Source organism: Lasiodiplodia theobromae (genome assembly GCF_012971845.1).
Source record: "Lasiodiplodia theobromae strain AM2As chromosome Unknown scaffold_13, whole genome shotgun sequence".
In the NCBI taxonomy this organism is placed as follows: domain Eukaryota; kingdom Fungi; phylum Ascomycota; class Dothideomycetes; order Botryosphaeriales; family Botryosphaeriaceae; genus Lasiodiplodia; species Lasiodiplodia theobromae.
Genome location: NW_023336333.1, coordinates 595,904 through 621,729, shown reverse-complemented (window position 1 = coordinate 621,729; position 25,826 = coordinate 595,904). Strand labels below are relative to the sequence as shown.

Genomic DNA, 25,826 nt, shown 5'->3' with positions numbered 1-25,826 from the left:
CCGCTCCATGCACCCCTTCTCGGTCCTAACTGCGGGCATTTTCGTAGCTGGTTACATCACCGCGCGCTGGGACCTCGTCACACGGCTGTATGAGCTTGCAATCTTCGCCTGGGATCACGGTGTTGTGGTAGGCCCGCCCTCACCCATACTCTTCTCCCGCCTTCATTGCTGAGCTTTCCTCTGCAGACGCGCGCCGCCAAAGGCTTCGTCGTTCTGTCAATCGCCTTCTTCCTCATCATCGTGCCCATTGAGCGCATCGCCGCGCACGAGGCTGCCGAGGTCAGTCCACCAGTCTTCCACAAACCACCCGCCCGAGGCTGACATCACCACTAGCACCCTCGCACTGGCGGAGGAGGCATCTCCGCACGCGAACAACTAAGGCGCAGAGGTTCCTTCTGACGGGAGTGCGGGATGTTGACATGGTCACGAACAATGGGTTGATGCGCATTTTCTGGCCGTCAGACACGCCCACCAAGCCTACTGCCGGCGTGCTCGTAGGCTGGAGGAATTCCGAGCTGGACATCTTTGTCGTGACTGTACTGCGCGACGTTGAGGTGAGAGCGGAGGACCATGGCATCGAGAGACCCCATGCTCACCCTTTTTGTAGCCAAGGGCAGTCGATAATGCTCTGCGCGTTGGCACGCTATTCCGCAACGCACCCTACCCCATCAACGACATCCTGGAAAGATGCGGACACACGTCGCTGCAGGTCCTCGGTGTTTTGAACCCCGGAAGCTCTCCGACATCTTTTGACCCGAAATCTCTTGTCGCCTACACGACCCCGTCCTCCAAGTTCCCGCGCATCTACTCACCCGACGAGTTCAACGTCCAGGTTATTCTCTTCGACCGGCCCGACCCGGGACGCATGCAATACCTCTCTCTCTCACCCATCTCCCTGGCGTTGTCGGATAAACAAATTCAAGCAGGGAAGGGAATACCACCATTGGATGGGATAGACGCCGAAGAAGAGCAAGAGAAGGAGCGTAAGCAGAAGCTGGCGCAAAAGCTAAAGCTGCACACCGTCATTCGGCACACGCCCAGCCAGAAAGAATTGTCACTACCAGACATTATCAATCAGGTCAACTGCTCGTACGAGATTGCTGCGCTTTGCCATAAAAATGTTGGTCTGGTCGGCACTCGTTCGAGGCGAGCGCTATCCATGGGCGAAAGAGTGGTTGAATCGGCCACGACAGCGTGGCACCAGATCCTTTTGTTGCTCTGGCACATCATGAGCTGCTACGTTTACCCGGTCATTGCAAGACTCTTCATTTTGGGACTCATAGCACATCGAATTGCCGGCGAAGTGATACTTCGTGTCCTTGACTGGCGCCTTCTACCGCATTCGGCGGCCTTGAAGGACGTGTCGGCTACATTTCAGCAAGTCGATATACGACTGCAACAATTCTGCTATTGGCCGATTCAATTCCTCACGCTGCAGGAGAGAAAGGTCAATTGGCATAGCATCACAAACAGCCATCCTGAGTACATCCGTTTCTACAACAGTCTGTGGCTCGTTGCAAACGATGTGATCATCGGCATTGCACTTGGCTCTTACATAATTGAGAACGCGGACTTTGTGGCTCTTCAGGTGAACAGAATTCTCACCGAATGGTCAATTGATGGATTGCGTGGGATGATATCCTGGCTAATGGACTGGCCTGCCGGTTTGAAGCTCAATAATGAATTGGCTCAGTTTCTTGGAGACCTTTTCTTATGGGTCATTGACTATTGGGCTGGTACGTATCACATTCCAACCTCTTACCTCGCATGCACTGATTCCTGTAGGATGCATTGAGACTCTTCGCCCCCTCCTTCCAGAAGTCATTCAGTTCATTGGCTTCTCCAGCTTTGCGGGCGCCACGATGCCCATATCGCTCTTCTCCGACCTTGTCTCCGTGTTGACGCTACACATATACTCGTTCTATGTCGCGTCGGCGCGTATCTTCAACTGGCAGCTGTCCATCATCCTCTCGCTCTTTCACCTCTTCCGCGGCAAGAAGCGCAACGTGCTGCGCAACCGAATAGATTCATGCGATTACGATCTAGATCAGCTGTTGCTGGGGACGATCCTGTTCACCTTGCTCTTCTTCTTGCTCCCCACGGTCTTCGTTTTCTACCTCACTTTTGCGTCGGCGAGGATGGCCATTATCATCCTTAAAGCCGTTCTGGATACCCTGCTAATGTTGTTAAACCATTTCCCCATTTTTGCACTAATGCTCCGCATCAAGGATTCCCGGCGTTTGCCTGGTATGGCTCCCCCGAATTAACCTTGATACAAATCGACGCTAACTGATGTAGGTGGCATCCGTTTTGATCTTCAAGATACCCGTTCCGCACGCCTACCGGAACAACAACCGCTCTCTGCGCCGACATCCTACATCATCCTTAAGGTACGAGCAGGCCCTAATATCATTTCTGAAGCTTCCTGCGCTGATTGCTTTCTGCCACAGTCCGTCCCTCTCGGCTTCTGGGAAATGTTCGACCAGTACTGCCAGCTTGGCAACCGTATCCGCAAGCACTACATCTCGCCCGGTGTCTTCCTGTGCCTGGTTACGGGCCGCTTCGTGCCGCCCATCCACCGCAAGAACCTCTACTCGCTGCAGTACAGCATGCTGCCGGCGCGGCGCGCGGGGATACTGGAACTGTGGGCGCGGTTGACGACGGCGAAGGAGGAGAAGAATAGTAAGAAGGGGAAGGGAGGAGAGGCGAATGGATACCCAAAGAGCTATGGTAGGAATGCTAATGGGAGTGCGAGGAAGAAAGAAGGAAGGATGTGGTGGGCGACGTGATGAGGCCTCGTGGAGGTGGAGGGGAGCGGTTGGTGGACTCTTATCTTAATGTAGGCATGTGTAGATATGGTAATGGCTTTATGCGTTTCTGTCCCCATCGAAGCCGCTGAGTCTAGCATTGTTCACATGACTGGAACAATGCCTGAGACACATGATCTCTAAGATTAACCAGCTATATCATTGAGACGCAGGCTTCTTATCTCCTCGGCCACACAAACGCCAAAGGTGGAACCGTACAAAACCAAAAAATCAAAAACACCCACGACTCTAGGTCTGAGTGGGGAGTTGCGAGTTGTTCTCAAATATCTCCGGACTCTGCGCGCTTGTTGTCGCCCACAGTCTGGGTGTGTGCCTTTTCTATCCAAACACGGTACAGCGTTGGTGACCGCCAACTACAATAGCTATTGCTGGCGACCACCATATTTCATCCATAAAGATGACCATCAACATGAATATTTTGTAGTAGCTCGCCCACCGTTAGCATCATCTTCCAATATGCTGGGAAGCACGCTGCAGCAAATGGGGGCACCGCCCAAGCACGAAAACCAGGACGGACGAGTCTCCAGTCTGTGGGTGAGGCTACTAGACCCGTTGTGGTCTTGATGGTGTCGAAGCAGCGAGGTGTTTGTGTTCTTCAATCCCCCTCTTAAATGCTCTCGTTCTGCCAAACTGGGAAAGCCCCTGGCAGCTGATAGGCTGTGGATTCCGCCAGCACATTTCGTGGCACCTACGGCTCGATTTTATTCTTTGTATCACGCATTGGCATCGTAGAGTTCCATGTGACGTGAAGTTGTTGCGCCACGGGCATCACCAACCGCTTCGTAGAGCAGATCAGCGAGTGATATGACCGTGAACAAGCGCTCACCAGCCAAAGATTGTAGATTCAACAGACAACACAAAGACCTATGCAAGCGCCTATGACACATAGTACACATGACTAAGACCCCACTCAACTGCTTGAGCAGCTTCTTCATGTGGCTTGCTTTGCATCTGACTAAAGAGGTCTCCCGCCATGGGTTTCGTCGGTTCTTAGGTATGAAAGACAGTAGTTAAAGCGCCGTCCTTCTTATCGGCCCCCTTCAATGTATAAGCTGAGGATACTATGATTCCCATACCATGTCTTAAGTGCTCACCGCCGGCCTACTTCTACGCTTTCGTCTTGGTTTATCTTTACTTCGAGCCAGCGAGGGATGCATTCAGGATTCAGCTTACGATTACTTCGTGGCAGAAACTTACGCTTTTGAGTTTTAAAGGTGATAGTCCTCATCATTTCATATTGCAGAATAGCATTATTGCATTGTTACAAGCCAGAGGTAAGAGATCGGAATTACTCCTGCTCTCCGGAGATCTTGGCCGCCAACATAAGATGACGAGTCAGTGTGGAGAAGGATGCCTGTAGATTTGAGGAATTCCGGAGCGTCATTATCCTTTACTTTCTAATAGGTATTGGAGAGATCTGGAATAGGTATAATACCGGATCTTTGTTACTCCACATCATTACTTCGTGATGACGCTCATGAAGTTCTGGGAATTTCTGAGCGGATCTTACGAAGAGATTTCCGGACAAGACCAAACAAAAAAAGTATCTTTGGTGGTAATGTATTCTGCAAGCCCATATCTCGAGAAGTGTCGTTCCCATTAGGAATACGAATCGGCCTTAAGAGTGCGAGCATACCTTCTAGTACCTAGCCTTGTGACAAGAGTCCATGTACAAAGGTCATCACTTGACTCGACTCACTAAAAGCCAAATCTACGCCTAAGCATACTCGAGCGTCCCAGATACCCGGAACCAGATCCTCCAATCACTACAGTTCTTTGCTTATAATAAATCATCGGACGTCCAGAATGACCGGCCGGTGGAGCTCTTAAAAACATCCAGAATCACAAGCACAGTTTCCAAGAACTTTCATGTCATGATTGACACTTGAGTAAAAAGAAGAAAAACAGACACAAGTAATTGCAGTCCAATGAGGCGCACCACTAAGAGTCCCTACCGTGCTTCAGCAATATTCGACATTGGTGCAGCTCAACATTGGCTCTGTGGCGTAGAGTTGTGAGCAAGGCGGCTTCTTTGATTGACACCAAGCAATCCCCAGAACCCAGTCTGACTCTTCTGTCTCGCTCAACAAAACACAAAGTTGCTGCGCATATTGTGACATGTTGGGTCAGAAACAAGAAGATGGTCGAGTCCAACAACTCCGTATCCTTTATACATGGTCAAACTTCTATCAACCTAAGCACTTACCAAACAGGCCACGTGCTGACACTAGAAGAGGCCCCCATCATCTCAGCCACCACGTTGAATCAAGTGTATGTTGAGCTCACACAACGTGTCCTCAAGTACACAGGTCGGACCAGAAAAAACAAAAACCAATCTCCCTCTCTCCACCCCCTCACTCAACGGCCCGGCGAACCGGAAGACCAGAAGCCACAAACGAAACAGAAAAGGCCAGAAAATATGCTCCAACCTCCCCCTATCATCAGTACATCCCACGGTTCGGCAGTTGAAACAACATGCGACTCTCACCAGACTCATGAGTCGTCGTCGCATCTCTCAACCACCTTCCCCACCAGGATCTCCGAAAGGAGATGCGGAACCCCTGTTCCGACGTTCTCGTAAATGGTTACAACACCGTAATTGCTTTTCCCTTTTTCGGTGCGTTGCACGAAAGGACATCTGGTCACATTCATATCGGAAGCACTTCACGAAAAAGAAGCATAGTTGTACATATTGATCCCATTGCTAGAGTAATCCGTAGAGAAAACAAACCCAAGTGCGTGCACCTATGGAGAGGCATAACCATAACCCTGGACGAAAAAAAGCTGAAAACCTTGCTACAAAGCCCCTCATTTTTGTTGGTATTCGAGGTGGCAAAACAAAAACCCGTAATCATTTTCTCGCGTTGCGCAAAGCAACTACCCAAACCGAGCATGAACGTCAAGTGGTGATTATAATTTACAGCTCATCGTGACCGTCAATGTCCTCATCATCGACAACGGCGGACTTGACGGCCTCGGCGGCTTCCTTGACCTTCTCCTTGACGCCCTCCTTGGCCTCCTCGGTAGCGGCGGGAGCCTGGCTAGGCTTGTCCTCGTCGGCCTTCTCCTCTGTCTTGGCGTCGTAGGCGTCAATGTTGTGGCTGCCGTTCTCGGCGATGAACTTGGCGAGGTCCTCAACAGAGCGAGAGCCGCTGTACTCAATGGGCTCGTCCTTCTTGCCGGCGCGGAAAAGCTTGATGGTGGGGAAACCCTGGATCTCATCGGGAACGTCGTTCGCGGTAGCATCGATCTTGGCGATGGCAACCTTGGAGGCGAAGTCGGGGTTCTTGGCGTAGAGGGTAGCGAGCTCGTCGTACTTGGGGGCGAGACTAGATGGCTGTTAGCATGCTTGCTCTAGAAACGGGTGAGGTGGGAAAACTTACGCCTTGCAGTGACCGCACCAAGGAGCGTAGAACTCAAGGAGAACGTCCTTGTCGTTGTCAATGACCTCTTGCTGGTAAGAGTTGGCAACGACAACGGTGACAGGGCCCTCCTGCTTCTCGGGGACGGGCTCAGACTTGATGCTGGGCTCGACCTTGCCGGCAAGGAAGTCGTCAACGTATTTGCCAATGGCCTTCTCGGTGATCTTGGTCTCCTGGTCGAAGGGGAACTTCTGGTTCTTGGCGGGGTCCTGGATGGCGAAGGCGGGCCACTTGCCGACCTCAAGGTTCAGGTTGGCACCGTGCTGACCGAAAGTCTTAGCGTCGATAGTAGCGAAGTTGATCTTGCCCTTCTGCTTCTCAGCAATGGGCTTGAGCTCCTTGGCGAGCTGCTCACGCTCCTCGGGGGTCTCGGCGAAGATGTAGGCAAGGGGAATGCCAGCCTGCAAATGTTAGATTGAGATTTTCGGCTTCGGAATGCACGGGGACTTACGCTCATGTAGCCAGAGTAGGTCTCAGGGCCGACCTCGCCAACAAGAGGAGTGGCAGCGGTCTTGATGAACTCCTCCAGAGCCTCCTTCTCGATGGCCTCAGTGTAGATGTCCTTGCCCTCGTCGAAAGACTTGTACAGGACGATGGCGGGCTGCTTGACACCCTCAGCCTCGGCAACGGCGGCGTCGTTGGTGGCACCGAAGAGGTACTCGTCGCGGAGACCCTTGGCGACAGCGGTGAAGGTCTCGTTGGTAGCCTTGTCGTCCTTGTCGAAGTAGGCGACCAGAACAACCTTGTCGGCGGTCTTGAACTCCTCGAGGCTGTCCTTGGCGAGGGTAGAAACGGCGGGAAGCGACTGCTTGGTCATGTACGAAATGATGCTGCGGAACCGTTTAGTCCAAGCGGTTGGAGGTCTAGAATGACAGCAACTTACGCATCTGCCTTCCTCTGGCCGGCGTACGGGGCGATGGAGTCAAGGCCACGGAAGACCTTGAGGGTGGGGTAGCCCTCGACACCATACTCCTGGCACAGCTCCTGCTGGGCAGTGCAGTCGACCTTGGCGAGCTTGATGTTCTTCTCCTTCAGCTGGGTGGCGGCTTCCTCGTACTCGGGAGCGAGGGCCTTGCAGTGACCGCACCACGGAGCGAAGACTGTGTCACATCAGTTAGCCGTAGTTCGGGAGAGGGGCGTTGGGGTGAGACGAACACTCAGCGAGCACCAGGTCGTTGGTGCCCACAAAGTCGTTGAAGGTGTCCTTAGTGAGCTCCTCGACATCAGAGGCGGAGGCGAGCGCGGCGGCTCCGACAAGGCCGAGGACGGCGTTCCTGAAGTTCTTCATGGTGGGTTTGTGTGCAATTGACTCAGGAGGAGGTGGTGTGGAAGGATGGTCGTGGAGAGGCTGCTCGGAGCTCTTGTAATGGGCCCGTTTGGCAGCTGTGATTTATAAGGCAAGTGCCGGGGCTGATACAGGTGCAAGCTGGCCTTTAGTTCGCGCTGCGCGGAGAGCCCTGCACGGCAACCTTGGCGCTAGGAGCTTGGGCCGAAAGGGTCCACAGATGTGCGCCAACCAACCACGCGCCCGCTTCCACGGCCCTGCCTTTCCGCCTCAGTTGTGTATTCCCAAAACTGCCGCTCCTCCCGGGGGCGAATACATCCTTCTCCTGCCCTTACCGGAGCCTCAGCTCAGCATCGCCACACACTCAACGCGGTAGCACAAGGGTCATGGACGATGAGGCCACGGTATACAACATCCGCTTAGCCTGAATAAGCTCCACACCAACAGGCGCACCAACCAGCCGCGCTCCAAACTATCACTCTGTGCACGTGTTCTTATCGTATTCTAATTTCGCACTGTCGCCTTGTGAGGCTGTGAACAGAGTTGCTAGCTATGTCACCGATCCGCCTCTCCCACCAGCCCTTCTGTTTCGTCTCCGTTGTGAAACGACGCGAAGCTACTGCGGCGAGGACTACCCCGCTCAGGACTCTTTCCTCTACTGTCGCTCAATTCCCTACCCAATGCGGCTGCATCCGCTCTCCCCCTCTCCACATCCACCAGCGCCATCAACGGGAACGGTAGTCCGACTAAGACGGCAAGAAACCAGAAGGCCTGTAATTATTAGTACGAGCCATGCCATGACAAGTAGTGCCCGCTAGGAACTCACCGGACGGATCTCCCCCGTGGCATCAGTTATCGCGCCGACCACCGCTGGCCCGAAAACACTCGACCCTTTGTCCGTGATAGCATATAATGCGTAAAAAGCAGCCTCGAATCCCGGGGGGATGAGCTCGCCAAAAAGACTGCGGCAGTATGAGGATAGACCGCCCATGACAAATCCGTAAACTGCACCCAAGGGATACATCTCCCAGGGTTGTTGGAGACCAAACACTCCTAACTTGCGAATCGCTGGGATGTATCCCAGGAGACCATAGATGGGAATCAGCTCAAAGAGACAAATGCAAAATAAGATCGTCTGAGACGGTCCGAGGCCCATCATGATGGACAGCCGACTCCACGAAAATGCCCCAATGATTCCCGTGACCGTGACCACCACATTGATGAAAGCAACATCACCGGGTTTCATGGACAGCGACGTCTTTGCGAAAAGTACTGCTGTGCCGCTCACTGTTGCGATGGCGTCGCTGAGGAGAAACCATGCGCCGAGGAAGAGGAGGACATCCTTCAATTTTCGTGCGTGCATGACCGTCTTGCCAAGAGACTTCCAGGAATATTTGAAATATTCCATGCCTGTCTGGAACCTGCCTTCGCCTCCCCCAATGTGCAATTGAGGTCCAGGTCGAGGCTTCAGCCAGAATGCGGCGGGAATGGTGAAGACAAACCACCAAGCTCCCACGAAGAATAGCACGAGCCGGAGAGAAAAGTTGGTGGACTCTGTAGCGACTTGCATGACAATGACGATGGCAATGGCCTGGACGAGCAAGGCCGCCGAGTAACCAATACCGATTCCATAAGAGCTGATGCGTGTGGAAAGAGCCAACTCATGTGACGAAGTCTAAGTAAAAGTTAGCATGAACCACGCCACCGTGTTATGAACTTAAACATGAAACATTCAAACGCTTGTTTGAACTTGAGCGGTAAATGTTTGGAAGAAGCACCCCCTTTGGCATATTTGAACAATTTCTGGGATTTGTGCTGGAAAGGACTGAAAATATTTGGAGAATGCAGATTACTCACAGCGGGTGATTTGGGCCACAGTGGTGTATCGTCTGCATATGAGTTATTCCGCAGCAACGCAGACCTTGAGTTTGGCATCTCATCATATTCCAATTCTTCCTCGTCCTCAGTCCCAGACCGGTCATGTTCACGGTAGCCATCGTCCTCTTCGCCATATGAGTCTTCGGCTTCAAGATAAGGCTCCACGACCTGTGGGTGATTCCTGACGATCAGAGGAAGGAATGAGTTGAGCAAGACAAATGAGGCGCCAAAGCAAGTGTTTGCAATGATTGCGAGCAGGGCTCCAAATACGAACACTTGCGGTGTGACGGGAAGGAAGAGCATAGTAGCAATGGCGCCAATGAAAGCGAAGTTAAGAAGGAATGTCTTGCGATGCATGCCATGGTCGGCCGCTCCGGACATCGATATGATCAACAGAGCCTGGATCAGGACGCTGATAGAGAAGGTATACATCGCAAAGCTGGCCGTGTTGACCTCGGCGCCCAGGATATAGACTACGCATTGTCCGGCATCTGCTGATGGAACTCGGTTGGATAGTTCGCTAGGCGGGTGTGGATTATCGAAGGCAGTGGTGCATGGAGTCTTGCCGTCAGACTGCAGAACGCCGCGTTCTCGTGCAAGCTGCTCGAGGGTGATCGGTATGAAAGATCCTGGGCATCATGGTCAGCGCAAGCCGATCGGCGCGATGCTTGAGGTTGTCGGCAGGCAGATTAAAGTGGACACGATAGACGAAGCGGCTCGAAACAAAGGCGCAGAAGCTCTATGTCGCGGTCTACCAGGTAAAGCGAGAAGTGCATCGCAGTTGCGTCGGAGGGCAATAACGGCATGGAACGTACCAACACCGCAAACAACAAACACCTGTGGACTGGTCAGCGCGCATGCTCTCCACCGGGGCTCAGGCGATCTTGTTTACCTCGGCAGCCCATCCATAAATGTAGAAGCCCCACAGCTCCCTGCGCGAGGTCAGAGAGGTGTCTTCGCCGTCATACTGCGGCGGGCGGGCAGGGATGTCGCGCTCGCGGTCAGGGCCCATGGTGTCGGCGGCTATTGAACGCTCATCGTCGGCGCTGTAGGAAGAGGGGAAGGAGCGTTTGGAGTTGGCGGACGACTGGCGAAAGAGGTCCGGGCGGAAGGGCGGCGAGTGGTGTGGAGGTACTTGCGGAGGCGGGTTGTGCTGTTGGCGCGGAACCATTACGGAGTCGGACCGCCTGGGGTACGTGCGGGCACAGGGTTGGTGGGAGCTGAACGAGGGGCGTTGCTGTGATTCGAGCAGTGCTACCGGCCTGCGCTGCAGAGCATTATGCTCGCTGAATGCCCTTTGCGTCCATCATGGACCGTCGCAACGACGGGAGAGAGAAGAGACAGGAGGGCGCTCTCTGATACAGGCCGCGGTCAGGTTGTGGATCTCCGTGACCGTGATGCGATCTTCCCGCGTGATCGAGCCAGCCAGCGCCAAAGCCCAGCCGGCGATAGCAGATGTGCCAGACGTGCATGCCGCCGCAGACACGGCGAGGCGCATGTGGGTAGGCAAGGCTCAGCCTGAAAATGCGACCGCTATACGCAGATCGCGCATGCGACGAGCATACGTATTTGCCTTGTCCATGATCAAGCTCGTCCCTCGACGCTCTGTCTCCCTACACAGCGCACATTACTCGCACCGCCCCCGATGCGGTGTGCTGTTTGCCGAGCAGATAAGCGGAGGGCGAGCAGTCGTCCCAGTGCTGACAGGCGCACCACAGCGCGACGACGACATTGAGGGACGTGAGCGCGAGGCGAACGCGTCTGTTCCTCGGCGAACGAAGTCGCGCCGACCCTGCGACCCCACCTTCCTGGGCCCGGAAATAGCTCGCTTGACGACGGGCTGGACTCCGCCTGCACCTCCTGCGCCTAGACGCTGTCGGCAGACGTCTTCACAGCCGGCCTGAGTAGCGCCCGCCTGCCTGGTCTCGCCCTGCAGGCTCTCTGCCCATTGACTTTGGTGGTGATATTAGCTGTTTCAAAACACATTGGTCTGCCTTCTAGAACTGTGCACGAACGACGGCTGCCAAAAGCAGCACTACTTTTGCGGTTCCTAGCCTTTCAGAAAGGGTGAGCAATCAACTTCCTGTTCCGGCAGGGGACAAAGTAGGTGCAACAATCGGCTTTGTGCAACACACCATGTTTAAAGAAACAGGCGGGAGCAGCTGCGGGGCATTGGTGGATAGACGCAGGCTGCGGAAAAGGCGCTTACGGGCAGGGTCTCCCGCCGCCACTTCGATTGCTTGCCTTCTGGCGATCGGGCTGGCTGGCACACGTCTCGGCTAGCATCGTGCATGGCGTTCACGCGGAGCGGCTGGCGGGAACCGCAGTAGCGCTCCGCCGTCAGCTCGGCAGCCGATGCGCTGAAACTCCAGCAGAGGTAATGTGATCGGGCTGTTTGGCCGTGTTTCACAAACGTTCGGCATGGGTGCCAGCCCAGCCCCGTGGCCGGCGCGCTCAGGAGCGGCTGCAGGCGTGCTCAGGAGAGCGCAGCCGTGCCGGGTTTGCGCTGTTGCACGGAACACGGGCAGCGCTGGCACGCGGCGACGGGCGTCGTCTATTTCGACCGCAGCGAAGGCCGCCCGCGCGCCCCAAGCCTGCGAGGGCGAATGCTGCTCGAGCGAGTGCGCGCGACGTGGAGGCGGCAATTTCGCGTGTGCTGGCAGCCATTTCGCCGGCACGCAGGGCGCAATTTGATTGTCAGGACAACGCGCGGTGGTGAAGAACGGTCGTCGGCGGCCAAGACTGGGTGCGAGAAGGCTGGGCGGATTGGCGCGCCCCGGCGAGCGGCCCTCACCACCTCTGCATCATCGCTCGCCTTCTTTTCCTCAACACCACCCCAAGGCGCGCACGCCGTCCACACCAACGCCTCGCCGCCGACCGCTCTCACGCCCTCCCCGCTGCATCTCAACGCACCGCGCGCCCCCGCCGCCTCGCTCCACCCCGCCGGCCGAGGAACAAAGCCGCCCCACGGATTGCACCTGTCTGCGCCGTTGCGCGTTGCTTCCGCCGCCTGCCTGCCGCACTCGAGCGCCCCGGCCCCGCGTTCCCGCACCCAGGTCATCGCAGCCTCCACGCAGCCCCTCGCACAATTTTCCAAAATACCGTTGGCCGAGCGCAAGGCGGAGGACGGGCTTGAGGGGGTGCAGGGGAGTTACGGCGACGGCGCCGACGGAGCGAAGGGGAGGAGTATGCCCGGCATCGTCTCGATGGATCGAAATGGCGCGCAGGGCGCCAGCTTGGGCAAGCTGGAAGACAGAGCGCTGGCCGCATCCGCCGCCGCGCACTCCAAGCTCAATGGCGATGTTCCTCTGCCGCACGTCGACCGTCCCTCGGACATGAACGGCAAAGCCATCACGAACGGCGCAGCCTCGCTGTCGCAATCCCCGGCTGCCAACCACTCGCAACTGCCACCGGAGCTGACCCACTTCACCGAGTTCTACATGCCCTTCGGCAAGCTCGTCGAGAGGGTCGCGCAAGAGACGAACGTGTCGCTCGGTGAGCTCCTGGATAAAATGAGCAACCTGCAGGTATCGTCCGCTCCTGTGATGAATGGCATCAATGGGCACGCCATGAACGGCGCCACGCCCCAGTCTCGGGACAATGAGGAAAAGAAGACATTGATGTTGAACTGGGCGTGGGGAGAGAGGGAGAAGTTCATCAAGCTTCTCGTGCTGTCCAAGTGGAGTCGCAACTGTGATGATGTGAGCAAGATGATAGACCTGAACGCATGGTTGACGGAGCAAATGAACCATTATGAAGAGGCGCCTAAATGGATCGGCCAATTGAAGCTCAATATGGACCCCGCAAAGGCTCCTAATCCGGATCTCAAGACCGCGCTCGAGGTGCTCAGCACCGGCAAGGCCCCTTGGATGCCAGACGTATGTTTGCTCTCCTGTAAGCGTGTTGCATAAGCTGACGGGATCAGTTGGGCTACATTCCCGCCGAACCACTGACTCCACAGCAAATGCTCAAGACTGTCACCAATCTGAATGCGCTCTTGGCTATCCGTATCAACCTGCATGAGGAGCTGCCGCGCCATATGAAAGACTGGTCCATCGCGAGCGGCCGCGCCACATTCCGGGTCCCATCTGAATTCGAGCTCGACGTTTCTATAGCGGACGAGGACCCTGCCTCCCCGTTCTTCATTGTCGACGTGCGATTTCTGTTCACTCCCAAGCCAGAGGTTCCAGATGGTTGGTTTCGGGAGTGGGTCGAGCCCGAGGCGAACACTGTTTTAGCTAGCTCGGGCCTGAGCGGGATCTACGACTGGTTACATGGCTTTGTGCTAACACATAAGCTCACGACGCTCAAGATGCAAGCCTACGAGCTCGCGCAGACATCCTGGGCCAACTCCATCCATGTCCAACAGGTTCATCGTTCATTGACAGTACAATACTGGACTGGTACCTCTGGAGCGAAAAGTTGGATAGAGATTGGCATCTCCAGCGGCAAATCCAAGGACGGGAAAGTATCGTGGCGTGGTCCCAGCCCGCCCCAGCTCTCTCTCCGGTGGACGCGTAAAGGAGTGCCAGTCGAGAATATCCCTATCGAGATCGATTGGACCGACCTATCGTTGGAGAGAATACTGAAAGCCATCATCGCCTTGCATATCAGCTTCATTTTGGACTCAATACGCGACCAATTATCCACCCTGTCCGAGAAACGATCTGGCCTATCGATGGAGGCAATCACTTCAACTACCGAACCAGCTGACTGCTGCTTGCGCCTGCTACCAGGCCGCATGGCTAAGGCGACAGAAGTGAGGATAGATCCTATTTCCGGAGGACTATCCTTAAGACCAGTAACACCCTTCTCATTGCACTTGGAGAGGGATATAAGAGACATTGCCACAGAGGCCGCTCCAAGGATCGAGTCATTGATCTGCAACGATCTTCGGAATCGGGTTGACAAGGAGGCTAATAATGCGGGCTGGACGAAACTCCGCCACGTCAACATTCGACCTGATGCTACAAGCGAAGCAGTAAATCAGAAGGTGGTTGCTCAGAGCTTCTATCGCTGCCAAAACTGGAACTCGAAATGGGTGCTGGGACTAACCGTGAACCTCGATGGAGAGAACTGGTGGCTGGTAGAATTGTGAGTATATGACTTGCAGAAAAGTGAACTCTCCAATGATTAACCCGGGTCCTAGGTCCAACGAGAGCATCGGAAACAGTATCCTGGAGGTGATTCCGCTCATGGGAACCTCTCCCTCTGAAAGGAGACACCCATTGTCCTACCAATTTCTGCGTGCCGTCGAAGAGTTCGCCAGTGCTCAGTTTACATTTGCGATTGCGGTCAAAGAGCTCAGACGTATGCATGTGCCGCATGTGCTACGCATCCTCCGCAACCAAAAGAGGAAAAAGTATCCTACGGATCATCCTACAACACAAATTACGCCAGCACTATACATCAAGAGCGGCCCACTCCTTGGCGAGAAGGAGGGCCACAACAGCTGGGCAGGCGACATACTCAGACTCCATCACAAGGGACTGGACACAAAGACTGGCACCATCATTCATGCGGTCAAGGGGCAAATGTCACAAGGGCATGTGGACTTCAACTTGGTATCCTCACAAGCTGGAGACGTTTCTTTCAACAGTGACGGCACCTTTGAGGTCAGGTTGCGAACGCCTTTTGGCGAGCCCTTCCTGGAAAAAATCATCAACCGTCTCAAACGCATCGAGCGTCTTGGCAGGATCGTTGATGTTGCCAAAGATCAGAAGCTGCACTGCTCCCACATCAGCTTATCCCGGGTCGTGTTCCGCTACTGCGGCAACTACAAGGCCGACATCCGCTTCCCCGAGGGCTCGCCTGTTGAGCTTCACATCTCTCCCAACAATCCCCATCGCCGGGTCGCAGCTTTCCTTAGGAATGTGCTCAACGACCGGGATAGCAGCAAGTCTTTTCCTTACTTCATGAAAATTCTTTCACAAACTGTGCCATTGCTCAGAGGATTTGAGTCGATGGAAAACAGCGCACCCGCTCCGGCTTCTATACCTCAACCCTACATCAACCCCCGCAGCTTGGACTGGTATCGCCTCTCCTACGAAAACCCCCTTACTACTTTTGATATCCGGTTACGAACTCGACATGACGCAATGGAATGGCACATTCACGATTCATCGAACCAGCAGGCACACCCCCGCTCTCCAGAATTCGCTGCCGCGATGAAGGAGTTCCTCAGGCAAAGCGGCGAGAAATGGATTGGTGTGAGAACTGGTATCGTGGCGAGAATCGATGGTGTGGAAGAGGCATTGAAGAAACTGGATGAGATAGTCAAGAAACACCAGAAGCCGGTCGTGGACCGACCAGTCGGTGGCACTGCGGCCGCCGCGCAGCAACCACCCGGTCCTACCCAGCAGAATTCTCAGCAGAACAAGCCGCAGGCGCAGGGCCAAGCGAAGCTGCCGAATCAACAGCCCGCCGTGAAACCTGATCCGGAAGTCATCATGCTGGATTGAAGGGAGAACGGGTTTTACGTTTCCATGACTCTTTATCAGCACGCTTATTCTTATTATGCGAGAGATGTTACGAGTCAAGGCCTCGGGAGGGAAGGTTTCATAGAAGGATTCGGGAATCTTTCATTCTTCCACCTCTGTCCCAGACGCTTCAGGGCCGTGCTTCTGAAAAAAAGGGATGCCAACAAGCTTTTACGGTTACCCTCGACGGCTTCTTCACGTTCTCGTCAATGCTTAGGTACACCTCTCTGCTGCTTTATTGATACCCGGCGTTTTCCTCTCCTCAAGCGTGGCCGGCTCTCGTTTTTCCTTTTCTCTCTCTCGATAATACTAGCTTCTTTCTGCCCCATGCTCTCTACACTATACTTCGCTGTTCGGGACGCCGTGCAACACATGCCCCAAATTCATCTTATATGATCCCCTTTTTTGACTGCAACAGAATGTGTGTACAATTCGAAATATGCTCCTCCCACCGTTCGCTCTTTTCGATTACCTGGCCGCTGAATTTCAATTTGTAATATTTCGGGCTGGATGGAGTAGGGGCAGGAGTTCATATAACTCCCCTTTGATGCCCTTCTTTTTGGCGATAAAATGCCTCCCCGTTTCTCACTCTCTCTTTTCACCTTTCTCGTTCTTTAACATCGACACTGCGAGCTGATGTCTTCGATTCGTTCTCCCTCTTTGTTTACATTCTTCGATCACGAGCAATATCGTATGGCTATCTTGCATGCTCTTTCCCTTCGCTCCTTTCCCCCCGCTCGTTAGCGTGAGACGGCTCAGATTGCATGTTGAAAGGTCCGTCTTATTTTCTCGTTGAAGAGATGCGGAATAGCCATCTTCTCTCTTTTCGTCTTCGTTTTCTTCTTCCTCCTTTTTATTTTAATTTTCACCTTGCGGCACGATGCTATGACAGACAGATTGCCGGAAAGAACTGAGCGGAGTCGCAAGGGACGATGGGGGAATATGAAAACCTGGAGATTGGGCGGCGGAGTAAAGGGGGATTTCTGGTTTTCATTTGAGATGGTCCGTTTTGAGTCAAAATCCCGCGCGCAGTGTACAGCAGGAGAAACAAAAATTATCAAAACCCCCTTCTATAGCACCTCGACTTTTAGAAGTGAAGGTGTAGGGGAGAAGGTATGGCCCTTTTAAGAGAGCCATTGCGGTATACGTGTGTGTGCTGGTACAGAGAGGAGATGTGTGACGTTTCTCCGAGAAAGAGGATGTTCGGTTTTGGTTGGGAAGGAGACAGGAAGAATAGTGAAGGCAGAAACGGAGTGATGCATTATTAACGCCGAAAAGTTGTTGTTGCTTCTGTCTAAGAAGCATTGGTGTGAACGTAGTACTGTGGGGTCGATGCCTCAGTATGGTTAGATAAATAGCGAATTCAAAGTAAGGTACGAGAATATCAGAAAACGTGGTTGCCATGTTCGTTCGTTGACTTTAAGTTTACTGCTCAATGCTTAGTGGTGGTAGGGCGGGGAACATGTAGCTACTTGTGAAAGTTTAGGAAGATCAAAAAATTTAAAAGGCTGGTTAGGTTTGCATAGTATTTCCAACCACGTGCGAAGTACTGATCTAGATTAAGATCATGAGACATGAGCACAGCAGGATCTATTTTGCCACCATTTCTATCATCTCAAAGGCCACTCATGTATTGTCCTATATCTGACCTCGTTGATTACTAGACGTATATTCATCTACCATGCAGTGGATATTCGCTAGAAAGTTTACCCATTCGAGAAAGTATATGCTGTACGGACGTAAAAGCCTACTGATCATGGTATTTCACAAAAAGCTTTTCACTACCAGAGACTTCCCGCGGTGAAATCCGAGAAGAGGATAAGAGGGGCACATCGATAAGTTGGAAGTATGATACTCTTTTCCTCTTCCCCATCTGGTGAGCGTTGTCGGTGCCGTGCCTCGTCCGCGCGGTTTGGTGCGGATCTGCAAGCAAGATGAGCGAGGTGAAGACGTGCTCGACCCAGTCACGTTCAGATTGCTATTCGAGGAGAAAAGCAATGATCTGTCAGGGAAGAGAAGGCTGGGGGGTCGCGCACGTCAGTGCGGGGATCAACGATTACTATCTCACAGAGGTAGGTGCCGAAGCGGCAGTGCTTCTGATGCCGCCCATGCCCGAATTATGACTCAAATCGAGGCTGTGTGTAATTAGAAATGAAGAATCAGCAGGTCGGATTGCATCACAGTAGCGCGTGGAAGAAACCGATGGGGCTGTTTCGCACGAGATGTTCGCGACCGATATGCGGACCCTGGGGTTTCCAGCGGGTGGTGGTGTCCGAGTCAATGCGGCATCGGCTTTGATTAATCACTTCGCTCGCTCGCATCACGCGAGGAGCCGAGCCGAAGCTGTCTGGCTGACTCATGCCAGGAGGGAGGGGAAAACAGTAGCCTCTAGCCAAGCCTCTTTAGGCGGTGTGCATGCTCGGATGTCAAATAAACGACCAAACAGAAGTTCTGCGGGGCCGAGCCTGAGTAGGTCCTGCCGGGTCCGAGTATCTTGGGCATGGAAGTTCGGTCTTGTGACAGTTGGTTTAGAAGCAAAGCCAACGAGTTCTCGGGTATGCCCGCTCAAAGCATAGGATTTTGGCTGCGGAGGGCCGGTGCAGTAGACGAGGCAGAAACATGGTTTGTTGTGTGAAGGCGAGTAATCAAAGTGGAGGAAATCAATATCGATCAGCACCATTATCTTCTCAGCACAGGCCTTCGTTTTCCCTTTGGAAAGCGCGGGGAGTCCGCGACTATTTCGTAAGGTCCAAGCTAGCAAGCGAGGTATGGCATTTGTCACCGGGCTCATTCTGGACACAATACAGCGGGCGGGAATGACACAGCTTACTGGGCACTCAACGTTTCTTGGCGTGGCAGGGGAAACGGGACGAAATTATTGACCTTGAGACCAAGAATGATCGCCGGTCCCTTGGTGGCTCAGGATCAGTCATGTCGGGCAGCTGTAAAGCAGGGTCTGGGAATCACCGCGGATCTGCTTGGCGGCCAATTTTTAGATTGTGAAGAATGATGCCCATGATGCGGTATAGATGCGGAAAATCCCATCGGAATGAGCAGGCAAGTCGGAATCGGACCTTAAATGCCTCCGACGTGTGCCGTCCGAGCCAGAAATCACCGACGGTAAGGCCCGGTAACCGCAGGGAAGAGCAGGCACACTTCGGGATCTGGGCAGATACGATTCAACTTTTCCCCAGCCGTTAGGGTTTCAAGTGACCCGTGCTGGCGGGTCTTTCGAGGCATAGCAGAGGCCTTTTCGATTCCCCTGCCTTACAAGCTCGCTCAAGCGCGGACATCAAAAGTAATAATCGGATGTGTGGTCAAGGCGGTCAACGTTGCCCGGTGAATGCTTGAAGCCACGTAGAACAAAGGCATTTTGGGTTCTTGATAGACAGCGTGATGTTGTTATCGTGCTTTCAACAGGAAAAATCTGAAGCCTCGTTTCGACGGCTCATTAGTAGAGAGCGGCCTTGCGCTGGCACGATTGGTCAAGTTGTAGACAACGAACGGGATACAGTCTAACCAAAAAGGAAATTTGATGGCGAACGTACGATGTAGTCAGTTCTGACAAGGATGTTGAGCTTAAAAGTAGGGAGTCAGTTTAGGACAGCCTCATTCAGCTTCTGAACTCTGTCGTTGAGAACAGGCCAGCAATTCACGTTCGTGTCTGACTTTAAGATGACGTTAAGATGTGCCAAAGGGGGGCCTTGCGGGATCTTCGATCATGTCTAGAGCGGGCTGATCAGTAGTCTTGGGTCCTGAACTCGGGGCCTCGGCGGGTTGGCAGGTACCGACGGCGACGATTGTCCCGAGTCTGGGCATACGGGCCGGCGAAGGGACCGGTCAGTCCATGAAAAGGAGAGAAGGAACAGTTGGTGCGAGGTCAGATAAGGAAACACAGCATTGACGCGCGGACTCTTTTTCACTGCCCTTCCGTTTCGCATTCGTTCCTTTGTGGAGGAAAAGGGCCGAGCGCACATGTTCCTTCAGCAGTTCGACAATTCCTAAAGTGGCTGATGGTGCGAGCTCCTATACCGAAGTAGTGAGAGGCGCAGCAGTAACCGTGTAATTGGAAGACGCATGTTGCGCTGTTAGCTGCAGCAGCCATCACCGCCTCTTTCAAGTGCGTGGAGGTGCTTCGCCTCGTCTTCCCTCTTCGACTATATTCCAGCCCCCGGCTGTGGATATCGAGTGGGGTCGACTTCTTTGTTTTTCTGTGGATTAAGGTGCGGCAAACACAATTTCGATCACATTCGAGAGCACGGCACCGTGCATGTGCTACACATTGCAGGGGCCGTCATCAGTATGGAGTTACGAAGGGGGCGCAGCACGCAAAGGGACGAAGATTGATGGCGTGAACGGGGGCCGCGGGGGCCGTGGATGTTCTGCAAGGTCAGCTGGAGCGCAACAGGCAGCAGTTTAGATGGAGACCGGGCAACGGGGTCGAAGATTCCACGCTGGGCAGGGCTGAGAATGTCTCGCGGCACTGGAGCAGCCGATAGCCGCGTGCGGCAGGCGACAGGGGCGCATCTGCACCTTCTCGCTCGGAGGGCGATTCCAGATCCGAGAGGGCGTTTTGCAACGGACTTAGACGGGCGTTTCGGCGAAGGAAGACGGGGCAATCGGGATCCGAGTGTCGCCATGGCGGAGCTTCCCACGGTGGTCGAAGTCGGCGGTCTGAGGTGTTCCTTGCACGGGAGGTGAATGCGGGGAAGACGACGAGCAGTTGATCTCGGTCCACGCGCCTGGGACCACCAGCCAGCGCACGAACAGGGCCCAGCGCTCCCCCAGCCGTCGCTGCTGCTGCTGCGGTCTCTCCATCAGGCAGATTTTACTCCTGAGGCGCCTTCCAGAATGCTTCGCTGCAGCGCAGCGCAGCGCATTCGTGTTCGGATCCCGGGTAATGCGATCCCGACGCACGACGGCCAATCAGCACGGCGGCGATGCGAACGCTGTGCTCGCCAGCATCCGAAAAGCTTCGCATCAGTCGAGGGAAGGTCGCCACGCAGTTACGCGGTGGCTGGTGGATGAGACGACGGGCCCATTGCCTGACCGTTTCAACGCGGAAAATAGCCTTGATCTCAACCGCCTGCCCGAAAGAGGAAGCATGGGCTCACCAGCGCCCCGGATCCAGCAGCTGCGCGCCCCGCCCGGAGAGCTGTTGTTTTGTGTGCTGGCTGCAGGGTCCAGTGGCACTGAGGAACACAAGCCGTCAGCACGGTCAGCTCTAGCTGGATCTGGATCATGTCCTCTTGTTGCGGTCGGCGAGGCAGCCCGCGACGCATGCAGAGGCACTAACAACCACGGCGCCAAGGCTGGGGATAGGCCAAGAGCACCAGCCACCGAGGCCGCGAGGACGCCCAGCGCCAAGCGGGAGTCAGTTTGATGAGTGCTGAAACGTGTTTGCGGACGAAGCTCGCGCGGGCGCTGGACAGGCTCTGGACTGGGCAGGCTGATTAAGCGCGGGCGCGATATCAGGCGGTGCGCGCACGAATCGCCAGGCTTTATATCGAGGGCGTGGCACTTGCCGTCGGCCGACATTCATGTGCCCGCTGCGTCAGCCGGGGCGGGCCTTCGCTAAGCAGTTCCGCGGGAGCGTGGTACACGGAGTTAAGGCAGGTGCTGACTGGCGGGAGATCGGCCGCCCGCAACTGCGCTCAATTCGGCGCGCCGATACGGCTGACGGGCTGTCCTGTGGCTGCGGCCCCGAGCCTGCTAGGCCGCCTCGGGCAGCGCTTGCGCGACTGCTGGATGTTACGTCAGACGCCCTCGCTCGGTGAGCCATTTTCACCGTCGACCTTCGCTGCCCGCGGCCGGAGGTCGGCGTTCTCTTGCTGCACGGCTCGAGAGCGCAACAAGCTGCGGTGTTGCTCATCATCAACAGCTGGCTGGGCGCCGCGCCCAAGCCCACGACTCGCCGTAGTACTGCGGAGGTGGCAGCCTCAGTTTCGTCCGAACGGCGCCAGCCTCGGACTCGTCTGAATCCGACCCGCGCAGCGATCTGCCATGCCCGTGCTTGCCGCCGTCCGAGTTATGCACAGCCGACGCTTCTCGAAGCCACCGTGTGCATGACTGGGATCTGCCACTTAGGCTTTTCCCCGTGCGCGCGCTGGCACGCCGTTTTCGACCGGCAGGGATCAGGCCTGATGCTGCGCGCCCCCCGGTCCCCAAGCAACAACCTTACCGCACCCCCCCTGTCGCTGCTCGACCGGCCGAATGTAATCCAAACGGTGTCGGACGCGATGATGCGGATGTACAGATTTACTGGCGGTACGTGCGTGCTGAGCACAATCCATAATCACGCTGCGCGAATGGCCAGCTCTTGGTCTTAAACTTTCCGGCCCAATAGTCACTCCTGCCCGCTGGATATATCTGCCTACCGTCCCACCTCACACACCGGGTCTTTTCTTTCGCGCCTCACATCACACAGACCGGCTCCGAGTACTAGCCTGCCCGCTACTACTCTGCATCATCATTGCTCACTTCTCCCTCTGCTTACACCCACGCATACAAATACACCCCGCCGTCTTACATGTCCTCCCATCTGGAGCGCTCGCCCTCAATGGAATCCCCAACAGACAACAACATTCGCAAGCGCGTCTGCAAGGCCTGCGACCGCTGTCGCCTCAAGAAGTCCAAGGTCAGTCCGCTTTCGCTCCTCTGCCTGGCCCCTCAACTGACCCAAAACAGTGCGATGGCTCTAGCCCGTGCGGCCGCTGCAAGGCCGACAACGCCATCTGCGTCTTCGGCGAACGCAAGAAGTCCCACGACAAGGTTTACCCCAAGGGGTCAGTATATACCACTGCTCGCCAGCTGCCCGTCCTCGCGCTAACCCGATCCGTAGCTACGTCGAGATGCTCGAGCAACAACAGTCGCAGCTGGTCGCCGGTCTCCGTGAGCTGTACAGGAGACTAAATGCAGGCGAGGGATGGCCCGGTGCACCATTGGCCGAGCAGCAGGGCGGCCACCCGCTCACCCACGACATCCTCGAGAGACTTGACCTCCTGCAATCGAAAGAAGGATCGTCTCAGTTCGAGCCGTTTGAGGAGGACTTCACGCGCATGGAGAAGAGGCTTCGGGACGAGGAGGAGGCACAAGCAGGTCCCGCCCTCAAGAGGAGAGGCTCCATTGGCTCCGAGTCGGACCACGCCCACGCTTCTTCGCCCTCCTCGCACGGCAGCCCGCCCACTCCGCCCAAGATGCACTGGGAGCCCAACTTCCCGAGGGCCCCCAGCTCGCTCAGCATCTCGACCTCGCCGGCTTCGATGAGCCAGCCGCTCCAGCACGGCCTGCCGCTCAACGACCCCAGCATGAAGCCTCAGCCGCAGTTCTGGGACGCGAGACATTCGGCACCGCAGACGACCAACGAACTCATGCGCTCGCCCTTCGCCATGGAGGACCCGATTTTGGAAACAATGATGGCTGGCAACCTCGCAACCTCGTTTGACTTTGGAACGTACGACGCCCCCATGGATCCCTACTCGGGCCAGCCGATCATGAGCGACCCTTGGATCACCTCGATAAACCCGAGCGCGCTGCAGAACGATTTCTCAACACAATTCGCATGAGATCTATTTTAGGACACTGTATTATTTGGAACTAGGGTGGCTTTCTGGCATAGATCTTGTGCGTTCAAGCGGTGGGGGCTCTGCGATTTTGGCGTATCGGCGTTACAGGGGGACACGAGAGGCACTGATCCTGCTCTGGATATTTCTTTTGTTGTATATGCATGGGATTATACCCGGCCACGACGATGGACCGGAAAAGCACTCGCTAGAGCGACGCGCTGGATGAGATTACTGTTTACAGTAAACCAAGGTTTTCTGAACATTATGACGCGAGACAAATATGATGAAGAATTGTCTGATCTGCCAACCCCGCGAGCAATTTCACCATACGAATAGACTCGGCCGTCTAGACCGCCGATGGCTGTCTGACTCGGTGCTTCCTTGAAGATGGCTTGGCATCGCAGGGGAGATAGATTATTGACTAAGCACGGGCGTGAACCTTGGGCCCAAAAATACAGCTAACCCCAGCCCAACGATGGCCAGTGTCGCAGCCTCGCCGGCAGTCGACCCTGCTCCTGTCTCGGCTTCTATTTCTGCGGCTCTTCTGCAGGGCGGAGACGAGGCGCTGCGAATAGCCAGAATAGGCTGAAGAGCCAGGCCCCGCCCTCGCCCACCGGAGGAGGGGCCCCACGAGCAGGCGTCACCACACCTCACCCGACGTCTTTTTGGAACCCTTATAAGAGGCGGTGCGAGCCTGCGCATGCACGCCTAGCCACCGCGCGCAGTAGTTAGAGTTGTCGCGACGCGAAGTTACGTGTGATCGGCGGCGCATCACCACCACCGCAGCTGTTGGAGCCCCGCACACAGGCCACCCCGACCCCGCCATCTTGCTACAGCGGTCGCCCTCGCTCCGCACCACACACCACACTACTCGCGACACCCAAGCCCAGGCTCGAGCGCCCGCCATAGCCTCCCCGGCAGCCCTGTCCGCTAAAGCAAATCCAGTTCGCGCCGCACCCGCCCGCCATGGCGCCGCCCGAGTCGAACGTCGCGTTCCTGCCGCTGGGCGCCATCATCCAAGAGTTCGCGGTGAACGGCAAGAACATAGTGCAGAACTTCGACACGCCCGAGCAGTACAAGCAGCACAACTCGCCCTTCTTCGGCGAGACGATCGGCCGCGTGGCCAACCGCATCTCAGGCGCCAAGATTAACAGCCTCAATGGCAAGTCGTACGCCTTGGCTGCCAACAACGGGCCCAATTCGCTGCACGGCGGCGATGGTGGCTGGGGCAAGCGCCAGTTCGACGGCCCGACGCCGTTGAACAAGAACGGCAAGGAGGCCGTCTTGTTCAAGTACCTGAGCCCGGACGGGGAAGGCGGTTACCCGGGCGCCGTTGAGCTTAAAGTGTGGTACACAGCCTACGAGGAGGACGTCGGCGGCGCGAAGCACACGGTATTGGAGACCGAGTACGAGGCGGAGCTTGTTGGCAGCGACGACGTGCAGGAGACGCTGGTTGGGCTGACGAACCACACGTAAGTCGAAATGAAGGCACCACCGTAATTTACCACGATGCTGGGAGGCTGACGGGCGGTTAATAGCTACTTCAACTTGGCTGGTGCGCCTACTGCGTCCACTATTGCGGGCACCGAGGTGACGCTATCGACTGACCAGCACCTGCCTGTCGACGACACCGCAATTCCCACGGGCTCCATCGAGCCCTACCCCGGCGTGACGGCCAACAAGACGTTCACGCTGGGCGAGAAGGAGCCGGCCATCGACCACTGCTTCATCGTGAACAAGGACGCAGCCAACATCCCCATCGACACGCGCAGCCTGCCGCTGCAGAAGCTGGCGGCATTCTACCAGCCCAGCTCCAAGATCCACCTGGAGGTGCACAGCACGGAGCCGGCGTTCCAGTTCTACACGGGTGGCTTCATCAACGTGCCGGCCGTTGACGGGCTGCCGGCGCGTGGGGTCCGGTCAGGCTTCTGCGTGGAGCCAAGCCGGTACGTCAACGCGGCCAACGTCGAGCAGTGGAAGGGGCAGGTGCTGCTCAAGCGAGGCGCGAAGTACGGCAGCAAGATTGTCTACCGCGCGTGGGAGGCGTGATTTGGCTTGTACATAAGCAATCCTTGGATCTGATTGGACGTGGCTCCGGCATTTAGAATAGGCTCAAAAGTATGCAGCCTCAGCCGCCAGCTGGCGCGGGCGCCGTACGTACCTGAGGGAGAATTGAAAATGAGTCGGTGACGGGCCAGCGCGAGCAGGAGCAAGGCGAACCCCGTCGACTAACTGCTATTCTGCTCAGGCACAGCCTTCAACGACGCGTTTGCGTCCAAGCCCTTGGCGCCGGTTTCACAACGTTTTCTGGCACCTGCTTCAGGATGCTTGCGCCATCCACTGCGGAGGGACGCGCAGCCGAGCAGCCG

General features: G+C 55.5%; 6 protein-coding genes across 6 annotated transcripts; 4 read left to right on the top strand and 2 right to left on the bottom strand.

The window, feature by feature from the left end:
- Window positions 1-7: 7 nt before the first annotated feature.
- On the top strand, window positions 8-2,789 carry LTHEOB_4963 (N-acetylglucosaminyl transferase component; the record flags this gene model as incomplete). The annotated part of the gene is made up of 7 exons (XM_035514055.1): window positions 8-127; window positions 187-279; window positions 387-554; window positions 608-1,736; window positions 1,786-2,247; window positions 2,299-2,390; window positions 2,451-2,789. 7 exons carry the CDS (start codon window positions 8-10, stop codon window positions 2,787-2,789), a joined length of 2,403 nt encoding a protein of 800 aa, XP_035374405.1.
- A 2,956-nt stretch (window positions 2,790-5,745) lies between these two features.
- Window positions 5,746-7,538, bottom strand: LTHEOB_4962 (Protein disulfide-isomerase; the record flags this gene model as incomplete). Its single annotated transcript, XM_035514054.1, has 5 exons — window positions 5,746-6,157; window positions 6,212-6,651; window positions 6,702-7,080; window positions 7,134-7,350; window positions 7,406-7,538. 5 exons carry the CDS (start codon window positions 7,536-7,538, stop codon window positions 5,746-5,748), a joined length of 1,581 nt encoding a protein of 526 aa, XP_035374404.1.
- A 552-nt stretch (window positions 7,539-8,090) lies between these two features.
- LTHEOB_4961 (MFS transporter) lies at window positions 8,091-10,584 on the bottom strand (the record flags this gene model as incomplete). Its single annotated transcript, XM_035514053.1, has 5 exons — window positions 8,091-8,306; window positions 8,362-9,210; window positions 9,393-10,042; window positions 10,229-10,250; window positions 10,306-10,584. 5 exons carry the CDS (start codon window positions 10,582-10,584, stop codon window positions 8,091-8,093), a joined length of 2,016 nt encoding a protein of 671 aa, XP_035374403.1.
- Window positions 10,585-12,019: 1,435 nt separating this feature from the next.
- Window positions 12,020-15,874, top strand: LTHEOB_4960 (Mediator complex subunit Med14; the record flags this gene model as incomplete). The annotated part of the gene is made up of 3 exons (XM_035514052.1): window positions 12,020-13,291; window positions 13,339-14,507; window positions 14,563-15,874. 3 exons carry the CDS (start codon window positions 12,020-12,022, stop codon window positions 15,872-15,874), a joined length of 3,753 nt encoding a protein of 1,250 aa, XP_035374402.1.
- A 6,577-nt stretch (window positions 15,875-22,451) lies between these two features.
- On the top strand, window positions 22,452-23,457 carry LTHEOB_4959 (C6 transcription factor; the record flags this gene model as incomplete). Its single annotated transcript, XM_035514050.1, has 3 exons — window positions 22,452-22,529; window positions 22,580-22,677; window positions 22,734-23,457. 3 exons carry the CDS (start codon window positions 22,452-22,454, stop codon window positions 23,455-23,457), a joined length of 900 nt encoding a protein of 299 aa, XP_035374401.1.
- Window positions 23,458-24,423: 966 nt separating this feature from the next.
- LTHEOB_4958 (Aldose 1-epimerase) lies at window positions 24,424-25,506 on the top strand (the record flags this gene model as incomplete). The annotated part of the gene is made up of 2 exons (XM_035514049.1): window positions 24,424-24,929; window positions 24,996-25,506. The coding sequence occupies 2 exons, from the start codon at window positions 24,424-24,426 to the stop codon at window positions 25,504-25,506; spliced, it is 1,017 nt and encodes a 338-aa protein (XP_035374400.1).
- Window positions 25,507-25,826: the final 320 nt, after the last annotated feature.